The sequence below is a fragment of the Anopheles stephensi genome, chromosome 3, assembly GCF_013141755.1.
Source record: "Anopheles stephensi strain Indian chromosome 3, UCI_ANSTEP_V1.0, whole genome shotgun sequence".
Taxonomy (NCBI): domain Eukaryota; kingdom Metazoa; phylum Arthropoda; class Insecta; order Diptera; family Culicidae; genus Anopheles; species Anopheles stephensi.
In genome coordinates, this window is record NC_050203.1 from 54,628,777 (window position 1) to 54,644,201 (window position 15,425).

At 45.6% G+C, this 15,425-nt stretch overlaps 3 protein-coding genes across 3 annotated transcripts; 2 read left to right on the forward strand and 1 right to left on the reverse strand.

The window, feature by feature from the left end:
* Positions 1-3,043: 3,043 nt before the first annotated feature.
* Positions 3,044-4,815, forward strand: LOC118513380 (putative gustatory receptor 39b). Its single transcript, XM_036059043.1, has 4 exons — positions 3,044-4,278; positions 4,351-4,427; positions 4,490-4,645; positions 4,708-4,815. Exons 1-4 carry the CDS (start codon positions 3,300-3,302, stop codon positions 4,789-4,791), a joined length of 1,296 nt encoding a protein of 431 aa, XP_035914936.1. The 5' UTR covers positions 3,044-3,299; the 3' UTR covers positions 4,792-4,815.
* A 1,033-nt stretch (positions 4,816-5,848) lies between these two features.
* LOC118513381 (putative gustatory receptor 2a) lies at positions 5,849-9,247 on the reverse strand. The gene is made up of 5 exons (XM_036059044.1): positions 8,798-9,247; positions 8,438-8,514; positions 8,300-8,365; positions 6,389-6,478; positions 5,849-6,302 (listed from the first exon to the last, which is right to left on the reverse strand). Exons 1-5 carry the CDS (start codon positions 9,075-9,077, stop codon positions 6,159-6,161), a joined length of 657 nt encoding a protein of 218 aa, XP_035914937.1. The 5' UTR covers positions 9,078-9,247; the 3' UTR covers positions 5,849-6,158.
* A 4,538-nt stretch (positions 9,248-13,785) lies between these two features.
* On the forward strand, positions 13,786-15,387 carry LOC118513384 (mitochondrial fission 1 protein). The gene is made up of 3 exons (XM_036059048.1): positions 13,786-13,946; positions 14,152-14,265; positions 14,359-15,387. The coding sequence occupies exons 1-3, from the start codon at positions 13,902-13,904 to the stop codon at positions 14,644-14,646; spliced, it is 447 nt and encodes a 148-aa protein (XP_035914941.1). The 5' UTR covers positions 13,786-13,901; the 3' UTR covers positions 14,647-15,387.
* The last annotated feature ends 38 nt before the right edge of the window (positions 15,388-15,425 follow it).

Consider the following 15,425-nt stretch of genomic DNA (forward strand, 5'->3'; position numbering starts at 1 on the left):
CCGGCGTGGCGAGATGGGTGGCGCATGTTTCGTTTCATCATAAAATATGCTCACCAGCAGTGAAGCAATTAACGATTCCAGCAATGAACTCGTGTTATGTGCCATGTCTGCATTTGTACTGTGGTGGCCCACCGAGACAGGCTGGCGCTCGACCGATTAGAGGAGCAGTGGAGAAAATGGGAAAAATTGTGGCAACTGTGTTTTTCTGTCGCTGTGTGGTGTCATCGCTAGTGTGGTGGTGGTGGTGGTAGGGCGCATTTTTAATCGGATTGGGTGATTCTTTTCGTTATGTTTCTAACAATTGATACTCTCGATGCATCACATTTGCAGCGGATGTCTTCCGGACGACTTTGGAGCAGATTTCCTTCAAACCACCTGCTCCATTGTTGTTGAAGAAATGTAAGCCATCACACCCGAAACATTCAATTTGGCCGTTAAAACCGCACAGAAATGCCCTTTTCTTATCATCCACAATTACACACCTTTCCACAGCGAATCCACCAATTCCACCCACCGTTACACAACCACACGCCAGCTTCTCACCAGCAGTGTGTCCATCTTGAATGTCTCGATTTTCACATCTCTAGCGATTCCTCCCATCGGCCGAGAGAGAAAAAAAACGGGGTATGAACCCCCAAATGGAAGGGCTCTTTATTGATGATTTTTCTCTTAATTTGCTAACGCGAATCGGTGCGGTGAGTTAATTTTTACCAAATTAAAAGCCAGCGCACCGGCCGGATAGCTTCCCGGTTGCGACACCCGGAGGGTTGGATAATTTCACTTTCACGTGCAGCGTGCAGACGGCGGGTGGCTGATTTGGTTTTACTACTGGCGGTCCGGTGGTGGTCCGTACCGTGGCAAGATGACTACGACCGGAAGTAAATTCCCGCGGAAAAAGCCATGCGGCCGGAAAGGAAGGAGCGCATCGTTACAAATCTCGAACGTCGAACCGTGATTAGTTAACGCGTTTTTCGGCTTATTTGTACTGGTATTGTACTGTTTTTCTTTTGGTTTTGTGTGTGTTTGGGTGGCGTTTGTTTTCACCACCATGTGGATGTGGATTAGCAAAATTTAACTATTGTGTGCTGTGTTTTTCTCTGTCTCTGTCTCTCTATTTTCTTTTGTATGCAATCATCACTACAAACAGGGCTTAATGTGCGAGTCGGTTTGTTAGTTGCGTTTGTCATCATCAAAGCTGTTTTTGTTTTTTTCCGTTTTTGGGAGGAGAAATTCATACTGAACGCGCACCGTAATTGAATGTATTTTATTGTGTTGCAGTAAGGCGGTAATGCGGCGAACAGCATCTGTTGTTGATGTTTGCTGCCACACTGTAGGAAAGAAAGTTTTTCGTCTAATTGAAAAGTGATTGAAATGTGCTTGTTTTGGGGACACAAATTTATTATGTTGCGAGGCAATGCACGACAATCGCTCTATTGAGAGTGATTCGAGGTGAGTCAAGATGGAATTGAATCATGTCAATTGAGGGTTTTTAATAGTTGTTTCCTTCTGTTTTGGACTTAAAGTAATACTTTAAAATGAGACAAAACCCATATGAATGAATTTAAAAAATTTAATGGTCCTAAATTGGCCTAATTTTTTTAAATAAGGAAGAAGGAAGTGGCACTAGATGATACTAGAACTTATGAAGAAAGACAGTGTCGAATAGCGAACTTTATCTGTAACTAACTGATAAAGAAGAGATAAAGATACTCACTTTTTTCAAAAAATTTAAACATATTTGAAGAATGGCAGAAAGGATTTGAATCTTAAACTCATTCTTTAAAGAGACTATTTTCAATGACTCTATTATACTCACTCACTCACTAACTCACACACTCACGCTCTGTGCTGTAATATTTACTTCTATCTTTGAAGTAAGTCCGAAGATAAGAACGATTGTAGATTTCTGATGCTTGTTAGGTTCCTTACAAAACAGTTGTACTACATGCAGCATTAGCGAGACATTTCCGTGAATATAATAACGTAGGTGAGTATTACAATAACCAGCTGGAAGCATAGGAGATCGTTTAGTGTTACCAATAAGCATCTTTACATTCGATCGCTACAAATGACTCACCTTGCAAATGAGCGTGTAGTCAAAGTCGAATATATCTTTCGCCGTTAGCCTGATCCGGGTTCGAAACAGCTGAGTCAAGAATATATACCGCAAACGCCCCAGCTTCGCGTTTTCCGAACAATTCATATCGAGTACCGTAGCTTCCAGCGCTTCCACTGCAAGCTGATGTCTTCTGGCGGTGCTCAACAGCAATCCAATGATGACCGGTGTAGGAATAAGGCACCATATTTGCACTTCCGAGAAAGAAATAACCTTTCTTAATTTGCTTCACATTTGGTAGTTTTTTTCTCTATGCACTTACAATCCATGTGGTTGCTCCCCTGCATCCACATCGTGTACATCCAATAAAGATCGAATGCGATCTGTGCGAAGCTGCAGGCAATGTTCAGTGCTTGCGAAAATCCGAACAGCTCGTTGATGCTCTCGTTTATCTGCCACAGCTCGCCGTACATCGCTCGGTACGCTTCCATGCGCTCCGTTACGCCAACGGCAGGAGGTTGCATGCTGCCCAATTTGTGCTGCAATTGTCGTAAGTTGGCTGCCATCAGCAAGATGTGCAGCAGATGATACACGTGCCGAAAGTGACTGATCAGGTAGGGGTAGAAGTTGTGCGTCCAAAAGTAGTGCCATTGCGATCCGACGGTTATGCCGTAGTACATCTCGTACTCGACCATACCGCACACCGCCACTATCACCAGACAGATGGCGATGAAGTGTACCAGAACGCGCACCAGCTCGGCCCTGCCGACCAGCCCGAGGAAGGTACCGTTTTTGGTGGCCAGCGCACTGTAGCGCATCCAAATCGAGCGATGCGTTTCAATCCCAAACCAGGAGTCGGTGAGTGTTACGCAAACCGTCAGCACACCGATAAAGAACTTGAAATAGTTGTTCATTGCGTCGGTCAGGAGCAGTCCGTTGAAAAGGTGATCGTAGTTTCGTTTCGCCAGTATGCTACAGATAACTGTCAACGCCACTTGGACGAACCACCAGATGGAGGTTGACCAGCGATGCTCTCCGATGCTTAGGCCCGTGGTTTGGTGAAGTTTTAGCGGAAAGTTCACGAAGCCAACCAGCTGAAATAGCATCATAAGAAACGAGAATGTCCCAAACGAAGCTCCTACGATAATGCTCTCCACCGATGCCATCGTGGACTGATGGAACTCCTGGACATGTCCCGGATGAGGATGTGCGCCGTAAAGCATTAAAATTGTATCGGTGATGAATGTGCAGTGGGCATGCAAATGCTTCATCAGTATCAGTAAGTCCCGTCCAAATACATCGCCATCCCCATTTAGGCCCCAGCAAGGACTACGATCCTTCCAGTCCGCCAGCGATGAATCTCGTGTTACCACTGCTACCAACAGCACGGCAGCTCTTGTCGGCCGCCTTCATCCTCTTCAAGCTTTTCGGCTTCATACCGTTCTCGTTCGAATGCTACACGTTTAAGCTGAAGCCTACCGGCGCCACCGAAACACTGTTGCATCTGCCCGTGGTACAGTTCCTTTTCTATGCCACCGTGTTCTGGCTGTCGCTCAAGTACCGCGCGAACATCTTTTACACCGATCTGCAGATCCTGAGCGTCAACGATATACTAAAGTATGGATCGCTCATGTTGGCTGTGTTTGTCACGTTGATCTTCACCGTTCTACAGCGCAACACACACCGAAGCACCTGGGACATGTTGGAGCTTATTCGGAACACTGCGCGGCTGAAACTCGTACAAGCCTTCACGCACCACTATCTGTGGAAGTTTTATAGCTATCTGGTGTTTAGTGTGATGATCGAAGCGCTAGTCCTGCACAGTATCTTTAAATCGCCGTCCGATGTAGCGTACTGGTTGGTAATACTGGTCCTGCACGCCTTTCTTCGGCTGCGCCATCTTTTCCACATGTGCTTTATCGATGTACTCAAGGTACATCTACAGCAGCTGCACTATGGGCTGGTAGAGATTGGTGAGTATGTGGGTGAGCTTCGTGTACATCGGCAAGATTCGGATGCCTACCGGGAGATGTACCACCGTTGCATCGATCGTTTGCTGGAGCTGAAACGGCTGTACGGGCAGCTGTGGGAGCTTAGCGATCGGATCAACCGTACCTTTGGGTGGGCCCAGATCTGTAACTTTACCGCCAACTTTGTGCAGCTATCGTGCGATCTTTACTGGTGCTATGTGGCGAAGCTGTACAGTAATGATGGTCTCCAAGGTATTATGTCCACTTGACGTTCCTTATTGATATAAAGGTTTAATTGATAGTAATCCTTCTCTTTCCATCTAGATGTGTTCATAGTACTCTTGCCAACGGTATTTCTGATCGTGCTTTTATTGCACTCTGCCGAGTCTTGCCTGCGTGTGGTACGTGTGGTGATACCCTCCATCAGTCAAGACACACTCTGAACAGCACATATCCGTTCCAGGCATCCTCACTTCATTCGGCACTGCTGGAAATCCCGCTCGAGAACGATCCTACCCTTCGCAAGATCATCTATCGCATTGGTCTGCAGATCGCTCAGCAACGGATTCGACTGACCGCTAATGGGCTGTTTGAAATTAACTACTCACTTTTGAAAATGGTACTTATGCCCTTCATGTTTTACAGGCGCATTTTCACTCCCCCCTAATTTGTTTATTCCAGTTCGGTACGGGAATTACGACGTACATGATCATTTTCATCACGTTCTCCAAAGGAATACCCTTTCAGGAAATCGATGTCGTTTAATTTTGCAATACTCGCCGAGCTGTCAACTTAAGCTTCATCGATCATCTGGATTGTGATTATTTGATGATGGCTTCACACGCCACTGTACGTCAGGCCTGTCCTGTCATCTGAAAGCAGTTGTTAGTTTGATGTGTATATTAGCGGCACAAATCAATGGATAGCTTCTCGCGAGTGATCAGCTTCTACCAGGCTTTAGCAATGCACTGGTTTACCCTGAAACCCAACAAGACGATAGACTGTGAAACTATTTTCCTCATCAAGCTGAACGTTGGCTTCGTGAGCGCTCTGTTCTGGTGGATCTACCAAAACCAATCTCTAGTTCTTTTCTCCGCCAATGCCCTGGGATATTTGGTGGATTTTTCTAAATATATTCTAATGATGTTTACTTACTACACGCTGGTTTTGGAGTGTGGTCTTCAAGGGAGGGTCCTTCGGCAAATTTGGGAGGAATTTTATCAATTCCAGCAAACGTTTCCTCGTGTTGAGTGGGCCGCTCAGCAGCGTAACCACTTTGTGACCGTTGCATCCTTCGTGTCTTACATGAGCTGGTGGGAGCTTACATTTGCGTACTGCATCACGGAGACGGCTCGGGGTAAAAACTTCACCATCACCTTTTGGATACTCTTCCTGCTGCTTCATATGCGGCAACTGCAAACCCTACTGTACACCGATCTGGTGCGGTTCTGCTTGAAGGCAGTAAACGAACAGCTTGCCTGGACGATCGAGCTAAGCGAGGGTGCTAGTCTGTATGGTGGTCGGCGCAGTGATGGACAGATTTGTGCTCATTTGCACACACTGATGGATGCATTCGCACGTGCCGAACGGCTGGTGGAGCATCTGAACCGTGCATTCGGATACTCGTTTACCGTCATCAAGCTGATCAACCACGTCTACATACTGACCGATACGTACTGGATTGTGCAGGGGTTTATAAGCGGAAAAGTGCTCAGTTCATTGTGTAATTTAATTTCAAACGACCTGCTGTATCCCGTTGAAACTGGCCTCACTAACTAAACTCGCCCTCCGTTGCAGATCTCGAAGGTTGTATATCGTCAAAGTTTATCTGCCTGATGATGAACCTCGCCTCGAACGAGCGCATCTTGTGGGAATGTCATCGCACCCGGGTACTGCTGCACCGGATTGATCTCCGGTGGCAGTTACGGTGTAAGCGCGGTTGGGAGATGGTACAACATTTTCTGCTAAAGCTGGAATCTTCAGCCCCATTCGCTATGACGGCGATCAATATGTTTCGCCTGGACTATGTCACCATGATGGAGGTATGGCTTTGTATAAGCGTACGAAAAGCGGTGAAGTAATGAGCTCTAAATTTTAGATCGCCTTCAACGTTACTGCATCAATCTCACTCTTTATTCAAGCGTCACAGTGAGCGTTCTGTTGGCTAAGGGAAGCGTACTGTTAACGCTTCCGATCGTCGCATTCGAGGCTGCTGGGTCCTCCTTCGGCATAAACTGAATGAAAATGACCATGTACGTGGTGATGGCGGCTGCTATCTGAAAGCGAAAAGAGCGATTTCTCTAATCAAACCGACTTTTTATTTATTTTAGATAACGATTGTGAATAGCTAAGCTGCAATTACCTCTTTCAGGAGCACAAAATCCATATCAAAAAATCCTCCCAGTGAAAAATAGAGCGGTGTGTGTTGCAGCAGCAGGGAGAAGTTTTCTATCTATAAAATGCAATAAAATTAAATTTTTGTTTTGCAAAAATTTGTGAAAAACAATTCTAAAATAAAAGTTAAAAAAATGCTAGTTCTAAAATAAATAACAAAAATATAAGTAACGTCTATCCTAAGTCTAGTCTATTCTAGTACTAAGCTGTCAAAGTTTGGAGAAAAAAGCGTCAGAACTAGTGATGGACAAACTGATGTTTTGGTCGGAACTTCTTTCGGGCTGACCAAACATCGGAAATCCGTCTTTTCCAGAATTGTCGATTCCGGAATCGGAATTGGTTCTGAACCGGAATCGGTTTTTGCAGCAAAAATTGTAATCTGGAATCGGAATGGGATCGATTCCGCAATCGAAGTCTGTTTCGAAATTTGGAATTCGAACCGGAATCGGAATTGGTTCCAGAACCGGAATCCGATCCAATAGAAATTTGTAGAAATTACACAAATAAATGTAGTTTGTTGTTTATACTTCATAACGCCAACCTAATTCAATATTCAACTATACCTCTAACCGGTTAAAACGCTTTAAGTTTTAACTAAAAATCCATGCCCATTTGAAAAGCTTTATTAACCCGATTTTTGTATTGTTCGTATGCTAGTCAATCTTCTTCTTCTTAATCTTTTTGGCTTGACGACCTCTTAAGGTAATGTCTGCCATTTCTGGCTTAAAAGTTTTAAGGATACCACGTCGTTCGATAGTCAAATCCCACTACAATGGGAAGGTCCGGAAGGGATTTAAACCCCGGTCTCCTGCCTGTTTAAAGACCCGCCACCGTGTCGTCTCTTATGCCAGGTGGACTAGAAAATATGAATATAAAAAATAACTAAAGTCTTTCCTGCATACTAAGGGGTGAAAGCTTCAGAGAAAATAATGTTGACCAGTTTACTGGCGACTGATGTAGTGATGAGCAAACAGATGTTTTGGTCGGAATCGATTCCTGACAGATCCGGATTTTTCGGAATCGGTTTCGTTATTGGTTCCTTAATAGGTTGCACAATCGGAATTGGTTATAAAATCGGAGTCGTTTTCGAAATCGGTCGAAAATCGAAAAATCGAATTCGAAATCCGATCCGGGATCGGAATCGGTTGCGGAATGGTTTCAGAATTGCTACTGGAATTGAAATCGGTTTAGGAATCGGCATTTCGTTCCGAAATCGAAATAGGTCCCGGAATCGCAATTAGTACCGGAATTGGTTCGATACTAATTCTGGAAACGGAATCGAAAACATATAAAGGTTTTTCCTGTCCAACGCCCCCGTTCGTCAAGTTCCTACTGACTCTGCTTTTTACCAGGTTAGTTCCGTTCGCCATGTTCTTTTGTTTTACAAAATTTCGAACCTAGTTTCGATTGATACTTTAGAGGAATGAAACGATCCTACCAGGTATATTCTGTAACGTGCATCACTAATTTGACCCCATTGCTCTCGATAAATATCTACTTCTTGATAAATATCTAGCTTGTTAATAATTGTTTCGACATTTAATTTAATTTTAAAATATTCCACTAACCGGTTAACACGCTTTACAGATAAGTTAAGCAACCCCTTCACAATTCAAAAGCTCCATTAGCAAAACTTGTCTTGCCTTGTTTTTTTTTTTTGCTTTCATGCTACTCAACCAACTAATGTAGCTGAATTTTTCAAAACTATTCCCATTCCTCCTTCTCAATTGTAGCTGCAAACTTCAACGCTACCCCGTTACTTATGTATCGGCTGATTAGATCTGAAAGCACACTCCAGCATCACTCCATCATATCGCACCAGCGACACATATCGCAAGCAACAATGACCGACGGTTTTGTGCCATACATACATACGAACCATTTTCGCGAGCAAATCTGCCTCATCACCGCGCCGTTTGTACAGCAACTGTCCCAGCTGGCTAACCTGCAGCAGATGCAAAGCACAGTTCGAATGTCAAGCGAACGATTCGGTAAAGGGTTGGAGAATGGTGCTTACCTGGGTCTTGCAGTTTTCACACGCCGCCAGCACGATCCCGAGGGCGGTAAAGGTGGCCACGATGCTGAGTATGAACCCTGGGAATGTTGAGATGTTCTGTTTGTTCTTCATCTTTGCTCTATTACACTCATAAAAATTTCACCCAAAAGCACTTCCAACGGTGGATGGCAGATAGACAAACAGTCACTCACACACACACAGGCGGAGCAGAAAGTGCTAGTAATTTATGATGGTGCAAAAATCAATAGCTCCGTGTGTCGCGTGTGGCACCGTGGAACATATTTTTAGCAAGGTACTCCAGAGCCGTGACAAAAGTGCATTAGGTCAGCGTGCAAAGAAGGTGCGCCAGGTACCACTTACCAAAAATATCACCAAACTGATTGAGATAAAGCAGCGCGTACAGTGAGTACAGGTCGCACGTACACTGGATAAAGTTTTGCAGCAGATTGGCCAGCTGCGAGTAAACGCAGCACCCGTTCAGGTCCTTTGCGGCGTGCCAGAGCGTAAGGTACGTGCTTTTGGCGGCAAACATTCGGCGAAGATGCTTCGTATCGGGGGGAGCATCGGTACCGAGGGATTTGGCCCGCCCAGTCGGGTTGCGTAATGTCCACGGATCGATGTCCACGGCCGGGCGGTTCATCTTCCACCGGTCCAAAGATGTCACTTTGGGTGGGACTTTGCGTCCGGCTAATTCCTGGTACCCGGGGGAGATGGGTCGACCGACGACAGCCAGAGACTCCAACTGCTCCCGCAGGACACCGAACCGGGCCGTTAAGCGGTCGATGTGGTATGCATGATGAAGGTGCTTCATGCGAATGATGACCAGCGATGGTACGGTTAGGCACCACAGGACTCGCTGGGCCGGGTGTGGATAAATCAGGGCCAGAATTCCCAGCTCAATTGCACAACAGAACACCCCGAAAAGGAGCAATTTGTTGCGGAACTGTGTACGAGCTTGGGCGAGCCGTGTGCCTGCCGTACCACCCGTCAACTCGTCCAACGTCCCATCGACCGATGTCACACGAACGTCTAGCGCACGATAAACGCCACGTGCCAGTAGCGCCTCCAGCAGCACCACCAAATGTGTCACGACCGTGATTGAGCTCTTGATGAACGGGATAACGCTTATACCTTTGCCGGTACGTAAATCGGCAAACAACCACCTGCGCTCGACGAGACAGTACGCAAGCACGGCAACGTAAAGGATGCAGTTGCCGATGCACCACAGCAGTGCCAACGTAGAGCTGAAAGGTGCACTCGGTCCGGCGTACGTTTGCAGGCCACAAAGTTGAAATATGAGTGTCACAAGCATCGTACCGCGGGCAGTACTTCGTTCGGTTAAACACGAAAGAACTTATCAAAATGGCGTGATTCTTTCCTCTAAACGTGGGCCCGAAGTATCGCCGTGATCTGATGGACGTGAGAAAACCATCACTCGGTGTTTGGTTGACGGGTGATTAATGATGAAGAAGAAAGTTGGTGCTTGCGATGACAGTTGGGACATTAGGGACATTGTTTCGAAGCCGGTTGATGATGGGCCAAAGAGCAGGCCTAATTACGGGTTGATAGGTTCATTTATTGACAGTAACGAAACGCTGTGTCCAAAAGAAGTTAACAATTACGACGAGATGTTGGATGAAAGTCTAGAGAGGAATCCTAATCGTTTTACTAACCAGGACTTTGTCCTGATAGTCCTGATACCAAGCAAAAGTTGAGCGAGGATCTCATCAGCACCTTCAAGTGGTAACCAAGTTGTGTTCCTTGTTGTAATCGTCGAATGTGTCCGTTTTGGGAATAAAGTTGATATAAATCACCAAGTACGATGTTATTGATGCGAAGATCTGTTATTGGAGAAAGGATCAAAGCTACAGGGACTTCTTGATAGTTACCACTACCGTTACTGATACTCACAGCAGTCAATGCAGACAGGCGTAGATCGAAGAAGTTTGCTGCTGAAATGTTGATCCGTTCGTTGTCCAACTGTTTGGAAAAGTTCGCAATCTAGAAGGAGAATGTTATTTAGAGAGGAAACATATCACAAACCGTCGATCGTGATCTTACCAGCATGATCGTTTTGGGCGGTAAAGCTCGATTAAACACACTGTGCAGATGAAAGAATGTCATCTCTGCCTGTAAATAAAATTATTTCCCAGATAGAGTTCCGGATCTCGTCCCTCTTATTCTACACACCTCATCCAAACACCGCTGACAGGTGGTGAACAGTACGAAGAACATCAGCAACGGTGAGATGCCGCACAGAAACGATTCCACCTTGTACAGATTGCCATCGTGGTGAAGGCTCGCGTACATCCAGTACCCATCGATCGTGGTACATATGAACAGCATCGTTATCACACCAAACAGTTGCCAACCGAACCGATCACTGACTTCCCCGGCCAGGTCCTTCAACAGATTCTGGACCACCTTCAGGTGTACTAACCGACGGTGGGTTGCTTCGAAGGAAACGGTGCGCCCCCGCGTCGATACAGTTTGCTGAAGCTCACTGTTCAGCAAGCGATACCGGTTGCGCAGATACTGGACGTGCAGCAGAAAGAACGAATCTCCGAGACGTATCAGGATGAAGAACCATACCTTCATCAGCCAGTTCCGGTACCAGATCGCATTGGCCGAGATGCGTGATATTATGAAAAATTCGCTCACAACCGGTATCACGTTGTACACGAGCATTTTCGTGTGAATATCGCCGGTGAGCTGTTGGTTGAAGCGCTCCAGCCATCCGGGCGTGGTTCCGTGTGCTTCAAACAATCCATCAATCCGATCCATCAGCTGGGCAATGCGCTGCTGGGTGGATCGTTTGCCTACCGAGAGGAGCAGCGATACGAACGGAACTGACAGCGGGATCACAAACTGGATGGCATCGGCAAAGGTACCGGTAGCATCACTAAGAAAGAACACAGCTTCCGGCGTTGTGAGCGAGTACACCAGCACGATAAACTCGCCGACAGTGTAAAACACCACGATGACTGCGGTCAGGGTGTAAAGTGAGGTTAGGGCTTGCCCTTGGAGTGGTACTAATGAGAACCCAAGAAGCTGAAACAGCGGATAGACGGAACCGAACCGACGATCGTAATGTACGTGGCGTTGGGCCATCGTTCTAGCGCTGTGTGATTGCTCGCTACCGGTTTCATCGCATTTGGGACCAATTTCGGGCAGATTTGATTAATGATGAGATTATTAATCATTCCGTGCAAGTGTGTCACGGCGAGGGGCTTCTCTTTTACCGATAGCTCTGTGCGCCGATTCGCATCGTATCGGATTCCCGGTGCATTATATTGAATTTTCACCAGCAAACAAAAGGCTGCCAATTGTTTAGCTCTGATTAAAATTGAATTCGCACACAGCGGACAATCCGTTCGCAATCCGTCATCCGGTATGGTCAAAGTTTGCAGAGTAAATTAAATTTTCGTTACCTTTTTTTCCCCCACATGGGTTTGCCACCCATACAAGAAGCTTGGTTCGCGGTGGTTGAGCTTTGTCGCTGGGGAGGATAAATGAAATCATGAAAATTGCACAACCCATTCCGGATAATTACTTTGCACGTACGTTCTTCAGCACTCTCCCAGCGAGTGGGATTGGTTTGGTTTGGTGGATTTGGAGTTTGGCATATATTTGCCTAACCTAGATAAGTGACCAGGAACTCACGCTTTTCCATTCGGTGATGGAACCTCTGGAGCAATGGTTCGTACTTGCCGGTTACGTTCGTTTCCATCAGTGGCTAGGGTTTCAGCCGTATCGATTGGACGGTGGAGCCGTAAGCCCATTCTTCGTCCACACCTTGGTACAGTTCTGTGGTGTGTTGGTAAATCTGGCGCTCATCATCTATCGGCGCCGTTGCATTCTCTATCACTGTGAGTCGATCGGGATGGTGGTGGACGTCATCAAGCTGCTTACCATCCTTCTGGCAAGCTTGATAACGTACGTGGAGCTTGTCCGAACCGTGCAGAATGTTTGCCACTGCTGGAAAGCACTGTACCGTGCGCATCGAACACTGCAAAAAAAGGGCATGGTAGATCATCGGCTGCTCGCTCGCACCATCCGCTTGTACTGGTGGTTTGTGCTGGCAACGTTCGTGTACATCGTGGGAAATGAGTGTCACTCTTACTTTTACGCCAAGAAAAAGCAAACCAAGCGATTCTATCTGTACTTTTTCAGTCTGCAGTACGTGCTACATGTAAAGAGTCAGCAGCTTATCTATCCATCGATCATGCTGGATTTCTACCTGCGTATGACGCGCACCGCCCTTGAGCATCACATTGAGCTGTTGCAGTGTTCGGAACGATTAGGAAGCACACGGTACCTGGAGTTTCTGGCGAGTAAGATCAACACCCTTAAACTCCTGCACAGTGATCTTCACCGTGCAAGTGCGGAGTTGAACGAGGCGTATGGGTGGACCTATTTGATCATCTACTGGAAGAACTACATTCACGTACTGTCCAACTCGTATTGGGTGGTGTTTTGGATATTGAACGGGGAGCTAAATCATGCAGCAAGTGCGTATGGATGCAAGCGTGATGGCCATTGAAGCTTGCGTGCTAAGAAATGTCGTACCCTTTGCAGTGATCTTAAACCGTCTGATCGTTCGAACGTTTTTCATAGCTGCCATTTTCTACGTCAACAGCCGTGCCAAGAATGCAAGCGATCGGTTCAGACATCGAATCCACACGATAGACGTAGGAGTTCAAACTAGAAGTAAGTCACTTTTCACGATGGTAAGTGCGGAGTAATGTCTTCTCCATGCAGGCGATTCAACCGTCGTATTTTAACATTTTCTACAGATTGAAAGCTTCATACTGCAAACAAAAATGGAAACGATTCGTCTCACGGCTGGCGGTTGCTTTACGTTAAATTTTGAACCGATTCTAACGGTATACTATTCTGCAAATATTAAACTGTTGGGAGATGATATTTCCGTTCGTGTTATCTTTTCCAGATTGTTTTCACCATTGGAGCGTATATTTCACTATTTATCCAGCAAGCACTCATTCAAATACCGGAAGTGGAGTGTCCTGATCATGAAGCACATTGTTGAAATGTTTCGATTTGAAAACTGAATTACTTCAATACATTTTCGATTACGTTACTGAAATATTTCAGCACAGTTGGGAGAGCGAAAGCATTCATTTCCTTGCGGCAATGTAAAAGTTTATTGTTTATTTATGGGTATTATTTTAAATTATTATGCATTCATGGGTTTAAAATTTAAGCTTTTTCATGCATTTTTATACGAAATGAAAATAGGAAAACGATTCCGGTCACAGAAACGAAACCGTACTGACCTAGATCGCACCACAAAAAGGCCTTTGCCGCTAATCCGGTCGATTCGAACAACCGTGCTGGCAGCATCCCGGATAACCGAGTGCATATTGTAAACACGATAGTTCGTGTTCGGTGGAAAACAATCTTTTCGTTCGCATAATAAAGCTTAATTACCTACGACACTACAATGGAGGAAATACTAAACGATTCTGTAGTATCTGACGAACTTGCGGTAAGTCGAAAATCAATAACATTGTGACATGATGTGCGTTTTTCCCCTTCCCGGTGATAACGCAATCACAATAGCACGCAGTTCCTGTTCCGTGGCATTCGTCATAACTGTGTGTTTTCCAGATTGTTTTCTAGTTGCGTAGAATGAATCATTTATGTGCGTCTTTGTTTGTCTTCGGCCCTTCGGCCGCCGTACCCTATTTTAGAAATTCGAAAAAAAGTACAACCAGGAGCTGAAGGACGGTAACGTGTCGACCACAACACAGTTCGAATATGCGTACTGCATGGTGCGGAGTGACTTTACCAGCGATATGAAAACGGTAATGATGCAACAATGAGATGACGGATATGATGATGATGCATTTGTGTGCGGCCAATTTATTTACCCCCTTTCGGACGCCTTTCCTTTGCAGGGACTAGTGTTGCTGGAAGATCTGTTCGTCAAACACCCGGAAGGACGTCGCGACTATTTGTACTATATGGCAATCGGCCACACGCGGCTAAAGGAGTATTCGGAGGCGCTCAAGCACGCACAAGCTTTTCTGGAAATAGAACCAAACAATCAGCAGGTGATAGCGCTGGAAGAGTTGATCAAGAAGCGCATGGACATCGAGGGAATGAAGGGTGTTGCTAAAGCGACCGGTGCGGTGCTCGTGTTCGGTGGCATTGTAGGGCTCGGGTTGGCACTGCTGAAGAAATGAAAATCACCTCGCTAAGCCCCGCAGCGCAGCGTCAAAACGGGCGACGTAGGGCTTAAGATGAAGCAACAGCAGACGTGTTGGCAATGAATGTGGTAAGGTTTTAATGGAATATCCTAGGTTTTAGCATCCCTTTGGTAGGTTCGAATTAACAGTTCCGAAAGATAGTATCCGCGCGATGCATTATTCTTTAAAAGCACCTCAGCCAGTGATAGCCGCTTTTAAGTACAAACGCAAAAAGATAACAAAATTATTTTCCAAACCTCAGACAAAGGGGGTCTGCTGGCTCTTCTGGCCTCGGTGCCACCTGTGTCAACTTAAGACGAGACAGCTAAAAACAAACTACACGTCTTTCAATTGGTAAACCCATTCACGTCTTCTTTAGCAGTTCGAGAGCTTCTCTCTGATTTGTTTTGATTTTAATTAGAGCATCCCCGGTTGCCACCTTGTAAAAACAAAATGTCCAACATATGTAAAGATTTCCTGCACAACTATCGAAAACTGGAGTCTGGAAATGTTTGTTGTAGAAGTAAGGTAAAATATGCATAGTGTGTCTCGTGCAGCTCGCTGTCCCACATAAACAGGGTAAATGTAAAGCGATTCGGGTCCCGGAGCGGAGAGCTGTTGTGCTGATATTCAAACACGCAGCGTGACATCTATTTCCAGTGCTCGCTGAAGAATGAACTAGGTGGATAAATGTGTTGTTAATAATCAATCAAATATAGACATATTTATTTAAATAGATCGTTTCTCTACGGTTTTTTGTTATTAGACGTTTAGGA